We start from the raw sequence: 7,818 nt of genomic DNA, 5'->3' as shown, positions 1-7,818 counted from the left end.
CATCAGACTGTTCTCTTTTTGTCAAGAATGAGGGCACAGCAGTACGAGTTAATCGTGGTTTCTGAGTTCTAGCAAAGAAAAAAACAGTTTAAATTAGCTTACCAGATAAAGCACTCAAAATTCCCTCACACATGTTCAAATGAATTAGGGCTGTTACAATGTTCTCTCAAAAAATAAAAATAACAGTGCCAACTCTTAAATACCAAAATGTATAGCTGCACACAGAATTCCTTTTCAAGCATAACTACATCTTTCTAACCCCCCCCCCCAAGCTGGAAGATGGCTCAGCGGTTAAGAGCACTGGCTGCTTGTTCTTCCAGAGGTCCTGAGTTCAATTCCCAGCAACCACATGGTGGCTCACAACCATCTGTAATGAGATCCCATGCCTCTTCTATTGTATCTGAAGACAGCTACAGTGTACTCACATAAATGAAATAAATCTTCTAAAAAAAAAGTTTTTTTTTTTTCATTTCATGTGTATGAGTATTTGCCTCCATGTATACATGTCCACCACATGTATGTAGAGACCATGAAGCTGAGGATAGGATTATGGAGCGCTTAGGATTCAAGTTACAGATGATTGTGATCTGCCTTATCCATGCTGGGAACTGAACTCAGATCCTACCCAGGAATAGTAAGTCATCTCTCCTGCCCTACCTGTAAAATGTTTTTAACAAGTCAAGTAACTAGTGTTTTCTAAGTCATGATCTTTACTTTTTTTTTTTTTTTTTTTTTTTTTTTTTTTTGTGGCAGGGTTTCTCTGTGTAGCCCTGGCTGTCCTGGAACTCACTCTGTAGACCAGGCTGGCCTCTAACTCAGAAATCCACCCACCTCTGCCTCCCAAGTGCTGGGATTAAAGGCGTGCGCCACCACTGCCCGGCAGTAACCTGTATTTTTATTACAGTACATATAGTGAAATAGTTAACTATATTGGGTTCACCTTGATAAGATACACTATAAAACCTTTAAAGAGAAAAGTAGGTCTGTACGATCTCAAAGTAATGACACACACACTACACAGGGGAGGAGGGGAAGAGTAGTGAGCACAGGTGTTGCCTCACTCACTATCACACATTTAAAGGACACAGAACTCTGTGTGTTTTCTCAGGTGTATGAGGTGTTTCCCCATCCCTCTCCACCTTATTTACTTGTGTACTTTTTCAAAGACTCTCTCACCAAGCCTGATGCTCAGTACTTGGCTAGACTGGCTTGCCAGTGAACTCCAGGGATCCACCTGTCCAGCCTGTCTCTCCTGCCCCTCCACCCCCATGCTGGGATTGCAGGTTCATGCTGCCACACCTGGTTTTATATGTGAGGCCTGGGGATAAAAACTCAGTTCAACGTGCTTATAGCAAGCTTTACTATCACCCCAACTTCATCAACAGAATTTCTGAAAGCAAAAATACACAATAAGCAGAGATGGTGGCATGTATCTGTTTCCTCAGCACTCAGGAGCTTGAGACAAGAAGTTCAAAAGTTCAAGGCTGATCTGGGCTACATAGGATTGTCTGACACAAAATTGGTAATATTTGTATTACATATAGGTACATATGAGCAGGTATATTTTTTAGAAGATGTAGAGCCAGGAATCAAGGGAGCTTTTTCTTACTTGACCCTATATGATTTCCAGTTTTGTTTGAGACATAGTCTTAGTCTATACTTGAGCTAACCTTGAACTCACTATGTATGTAAACCTGGTCTTAGAACTCATGGCAATCCTCCTGCCTTAGCCTGCCCAAGTATTGGGAATATAGGCCTGGTTAATGTTACAATTCTTTATCCTTGCATCTCATTTTATCCTGACTTATACAGTACACACTCTGTGCACAAGTCCAATACTTTTCACTTTCCTATCATATATCAAGAGATTACAATTTTTCAAGAAAGGGGAAAAAAAAAAAGGAAGAAAAAAACTTACACCGGACACTGTACAGCTCCAGGATTGTCAATGGACACAGTCAAAATTCCTCCATTTGTGGTGGAAGTACGCCATCTAGGTTTGAAATTTTTTCTTAAAAACTTATAAATCTTACAGTATACCCCACTGAAAGATATTTATTCTGTCTCTCTGCCCAGCTATCTTAGTTCACCAACCAAGTGTTCCACTACCAAGATAAAATCTCAGCCCTGAACTATCCATTTCAAAGTAGCCATTCATTTCTTAGTTTAAAACATACACAGAGATGCTGGATCTTAGGTATAAGAACTGAAAATATGAAATTTGTTAGGTGTTTATCAAAGTAATGACTATAAAGACAGTTAAAAAACTAAATGCAAAGGAGCATCTAATGAAACCAGACAGTCTCCTTTTCTTATCTAGATGTAGCATTTCTGACCTTTCCTATTTTCAGTGATAATTGGTTACCTTTAAATAGGATGTTTACATAGAATGTTTTCCTAAGATGGAACAAGGCCTTCAGCTTTCCTACCTATTACCCACCTCTAACTATTTTCATGGTTGTATTATTATTTTCCTTTTCATCGTAACTTAAAACTACAGTCCTTCTAATGGTGCCTGAATTCTGTCTGTGCTGTATAAACATCTAGTAGCCTCTGTAATCCTTTCTATTTTTCCCTACTTTTTATTTCCCACTTCTTCTCTCCCTCCTCCTCCTCCTCCTCACTGGGTTTCCCTGTGTAGTCTAGGACTTATCTTTGTGTGTCAGCTGTCTAAACACTGAAATTACAGGTGAATGCCACCATTACTGTCAGCTCTAACTTTATATTTATTTATGTTAGCCAAAATCTGGCACTTCCATTATAATTTCCCAAATTAACTGTCTTTTTCTTTATCTATGTTTTACTCTCAAAGCCCAAAACAAATAAATAATGCCAGGCATGCTGGCATACCATGTAATCCCAGCACTTGAGAGGTGGAGGCAAGAAAAGGAGTTCATGGCTAAGCTCAGATGCATGTTGAATCTGAGGCATATGAGACCTTCCCCCAGCATAAATAAACAGTATATACATATATATATATATATATGCATATGTATATCATTACCATTATGTAAATGTTTGTTGGAGAAGCAAACAGACTTATTATTTTCTTCTTATAGTTTTTGTCTCCTATGTTAAAGGTCACTGCCAGCATCAGGTTCAGATAATTTCCTATACTGCTCAAAATCACACTTAATTGTGCTTATCATTGCATCTGGATGATGATTTTTTTTTTTTTTTTTTACATTTTATTTTAGAAACGGAGTGCTATACAATTCACACTTGAGAAGAATAATGGACAGAAACTTACTTTTAAAAAACTCTATGGACTTTATCCTAGTCATTCCCTAAACAGGTTCACTTACATAAAAGAAGGTGCAGAGGAAGAAAAAAAGAAAGAAGGGGGGTGTAGGAGAAAAGGAAGGTGAAAGGGAACTCTACCATTCAAATGGAATAAATCATGAAGAGGTGTAGTTCAGTAACTCAGTAGATACTAACTGACAGCTGAAGCCTGGTTCACTTGGGGACTACAGATGTGGCTCAGTGATTATCTAGCATCTGAGAGCCAAGGTTCCATTTACCTACTGCAGAAAGAATTTCATTTTGGGTTTTATTTCTTGCACACTGGGACAATGGCAATTTGAGTAGCTAGAATCTTGTAAATTCAGAAACAACATCTTAAAGAAATAAATTGAAACTTACTGACGCGTTCTCTTTGCTACCACATCATCTAGCAGCTGTTCTGTGTTCAACTGGGTTTGAACCTAAAAGGAAAATAAAAACAACAAAGCCCCCAGCAGATCTCATAGAAAACAGAATATTTAAGTCCAATCATCTATTATGCAGTGAAATCGTACAACCCAGAGTAAGCGTGGCATAATTCAGGAAGGCCTGTGCTATGCTGCCAACACCCTCTGTTAGGGATCACTGGATTAGAAAAAGTACAAACACAATTTTATTAGCAAATAACCAAGGCAAATTAATATAAGGTACAGGAAGAAAAGACAAGAAACAGAAAAAACATTTATTAACAGAAAGAATTAATCTAGTGTCTTGTTTTTCACACTGACCCTAACCTCCCTCAACAACAGGCCTGCCTGTGATTACTAAAGGATCCATGTGAGTGGAAACAGCACACTAGGGTTTTCTAATACCTTCAGGCCTCTTCGGAAAAGAAAGGTTGCCTGACGAGTGTCTTTCTGATGACTTAGTTTATTTCCACTCCTGGTAAAATTAGCTGGAATGTTATTTCTGCAACAAAAAAACATGTATGAGTGATCTCAGCCACTTTGTTCTTAAATACCTTGAGGAAAAATACGCAAAACCAGCTAAACTCATAAACTTAAAATTTGATAAGCAAGTAATATAGACTTCAATTTGCTTCTTATTTGTACAAACTTGTTAAATTATATTTACAAAATTCCTTCTGCAGCATATCATATAACAACTTGGTTTTGAAGTAGTATAGTTCCCAAATATTCTACTCTTTAATATTTCACATCTTATGAAGACATTTACAAAATTACACTTTAGTTCTATTATTTCCTGTATTTGTTTTTAAAATTATAATTTAGTAGATGAAAATCATACCTAGATGCATTCAGAGACAAAATGAAAACCATGTGGCTGGAGAGAGGGTTCAGAAGTTAAGAACACTGGCTGCTCTTTCCAGGGGACCTGGGTTCGATTTCCAGCACTATGTGGATAGTGGCTCACAACAATCTGTAACTCAGGGGGATCTGGCATCCTTTCCTGACCTCTATGCACTGCAAGCCTGTGACTCACAGACATACATGAAGGCAAAACACTCATACACACCAAACAAAAATAAATAAATCTTAAAAAAAGAGTGGGGGTTGGAAAAATAACCTCTATTGCTCTTGCTTTCTTTCTTGTCTCCATTCATAAGCTACATGGTAAAGGACACAATTAGACAGTAGAGCACTTGCTGAATATGTATGTGAGGTTTTGGGTTCAATTATAAGTATGGCAAGGGGAAAAATCCACCACACATGAATATATAAAACCCAGAGGTACATACATATATGGATGTATAATAGCTATGTTCTCTGATACAGCAAAATACCTCAGCAGGAAAATGCCATTGCTGTGCTTCACTGAGAACATGAGCTCAATCCCTAAAATTCACAGAGGTGAAAGGTAAATTCCACTTGTCAAAGTGTCTTCTGACCTCCACACTCTCTCTGTGGCAAGTGTGTACAATGGATAAATAATAACAAGTTATACTCTACTTTTTAATTCTTTCATACATGGAACAGCACATACTAATAAATTATAATTACCATTACATAATAAAGTACTTAAAACTCTACCTAGATCTCATTTCCAACCTTCAGAGGTTCATAATGTAAATTTCTCTAGCTAACACAATTAATACACAAATCTCATGTAACAAATAACATTTTTATGTGCAAAGAACCCCTTTTCACAAAAGATAGCACCAAATGATTTCCAAAATAATCATTAGGTAAAACTGCAATTTGATTACTACATGTCTATACAGTAATGAAAAGACTTCAATCCAATTTATATTTATCCTGTCATTTTTCTGTAAGAGATAAATAATAGCACTTGAAATTCAAATAATAATAAAGTAACTTCACAGATTATCAGGAAGAATGTCCTAACAATTCATAAATTTTAGGGGTTTTTATGCTCTTGAATTTAGTCTAAAATCAATTTCAATTTAAGAAGCATCCATGTAGCCAGGCTGGTAGCATACGCCTAGATCCCAGCACTTGAGTGGTACGGGCAGGAGGATCCCTACACATTTGAGGACAGTTTGGTTTATACAGTTAAAGAGTTACACAAGACTATCGGGGGAGGGGGGTTAGGGGAGGGAGACGAAACAAACAAAACCCAGAAATATTTATGTATCTTTGTAGCTTTCCTGTCCCCAAAATAATCTATATTATGCCTTGGTATTTTAGTAAGAGTCAAGGCTAAAAAAAAAAAAAAATATCAATTCAGCTTTCAGAATTGACTGAATAACTCTGACCCAAGTTCTATAATTCTCAACACAATGATTACTTTTACAATTTTATTTTATATGTTAAAGGAGGTAAAGAAGCATAGTGATGTTCACTTGGCCCCAAGTCAGATGACCAATCTAGATCCTGCAACCATAGGGTAGAAAAAAAACCTAATTCTCTCAAGTTGTCCTCTGACCTCCACAAATGCATCATGGTACACTGGTACACACGTACACACACACAAATTAAAAAGTGATACTTTTTAAAAAGTTTACATTAATGAAATTCCTTAATATTACTGTGTCTAAGAAATAAAGTTACTATTGATTGCTTCCCTGTTAGCTTTTGGATAGATATTTCAAATATCTACCTTTTCTTTATTCCCCACAGTGTTAGGGATAAAATCCTGGGCCACATGCTAGCTAAGTGCACTGAGTCACACCTCCAGCAAGGAAGTAACTATATTGTAACGGCCAGATAACTTAAAGAATCACTGTAAATCTATTCTTCTGAACATCTATCAAAGAAAGTATTTTGTACACTGTGATGGTTAATCTCAAATGGCAAATTGGTAGAACTTATAATCATTATGGAAAGAAATCTCTGGACATGTCTTAGAAGAATTATTTAGATTAGATTAAAGTGAAGTGGGAAATCCATCCACCAATGGGAGAAGGAACCTTTCTATAGCAGTTTGATTATGAATGGTCCCCAAAGGCGCCCATATTTGAATACTTGGTTTCCAGTTGGTGGAACTGTTTGGGAAGTATTAGGAGGCATGGAGGCATTCCCCCTTGTTGGAGAGAAATGCCATTATCAGTGGGCTTTGGGGTCTCAAAAGACTCATGCAACTCCTAGTGTGCATGTGCTCCCTTGTGCTCTCTCTCTCTCTCTCTCTCTCTCTCTCTGCCTCCTACTTGTTGAAGATGAAAGCTCTAAGCTACTGTTCCAGAGCCACACCTGCCTGCTACCATCCCTAGACTCTGAAATCATAAGCCCCAAATAAACTGTCTCTTCTGTAAGTTGCCTTGATCATGGTGTCTCATCACAGCAACAGACAAGTAAGTGGGTCCCAGACTGAATACAAGAGAAAGTGAGGAGCTGAGCACAAGTGCTCCCCCCATCTGTCTGTTTCACACCTATGGACATTGGGACCAGCCTGCTTTTGCTCCTCCTTCCTTAAGTGGTTTTTGCTGGGTACTCTGACCCAGCAACAAGACAAGCGGCTAACACAGACACTTTCAAGCAGTACATTCTTCTCTCCCGCTTGAGTACTTACTTTCTGTTTAACTGATTAGGTCTCTTGAGAACAGCAACTTGTTTCCTTTGCACTTCATTTTGTCTCAGAAGGCTTGTCTTCCTTTTTAATGCTGGAAAATATCGTTCTATATTCTTTTAGAAGGGAAGACAACTATGTTAATCAGACTACCATTTGTTATATACCTTACTACAATAAAACCTTTTTTTTGGTTGCTATTTTTTTGTTTTTTTGAGACAGGGTCTCTCTATAAAGCCCTGGCTGTCCTGGAACTCATTATGTAGATCAGGCTGGCCCTGAACTCAAAGAGATCCACCTGCTTCTGTCTCATGAGTGTTGGGGATGTGTGCCAACATGCCTAACATTTCTTAATGCACAATGACAGAACCCCAAAACTGCTTCAATACAATAAGGAAGATGGAGAAACGAAAATTATTTGAAATTTTCATACATGACTGGAAAGATGACAATCATATTACATGTAAAGTACAGACACAGTGGTCTGGGAAGGTGGACTGGTGATGGGGAATGTTACTCATCACTCAAGAAAAGGATCAGAAGCTGGGCGGTGGTGGCGCACGCCTTTAATCCCAGCACTTGGGAGGCAGAGACAGGCAGATTTCTGAG

General features: G+C 37.9%; 1 protein-coding gene across 1 annotated transcript in view; it reads right to left on the bottom strand.

Moving 5' to 3' along the window:
- Positions 1–7,818, bottom strand: part of Fyttd1 (forty-two-three domain containing 1) — a gene marked incomplete at its 3' end in the record, with an annotated part of 26,540 nt that overhangs the window by 3,108 nt on the left and 15,614 nt on the right. Inside the window, exons 4-8 of the mRNA XM_031364606.1 lie at positions 7,213–7,325; positions 4,095–4,191; positions 3,643–3,704; positions 1,919–1,993; positions 10–68 (exon numbers count right to left, since the gene is read on the bottom strand). Coding sequence (XP_031220466.1) covers positions 10–68; positions 1,919–1,993; positions 3,643–3,704; positions 4,095–4,191; positions 7,213–7,325 — 406 coding nt within the window. The remainder of the gene's footprint in view (positions 1–9; positions 69–1,918; positions 1,994–3,642; positions 3,705–4,094; positions 4,192–7,212; positions 7,326–7,818) is intronic.

Source organism: Mastomys coucha, unplaced genomic scaffold (assembly GCF_008632895.1).
Source record: "Mastomys coucha isolate ucsf_1 unplaced genomic scaffold, UCSF_Mcou_1 pScaffold12, whole genome shotgun sequence".
Taxonomy (NCBI): Eukaryota; Metazoa; Chordata; class Mammalia; order Rodentia; family Muridae; genus Mastomys; species Mastomys coucha.
The sequence above is the reverse complement of the archived record's forward strand: the minus strand, read 5'-3'. Positions and strand labels throughout refer to the sequence as shown.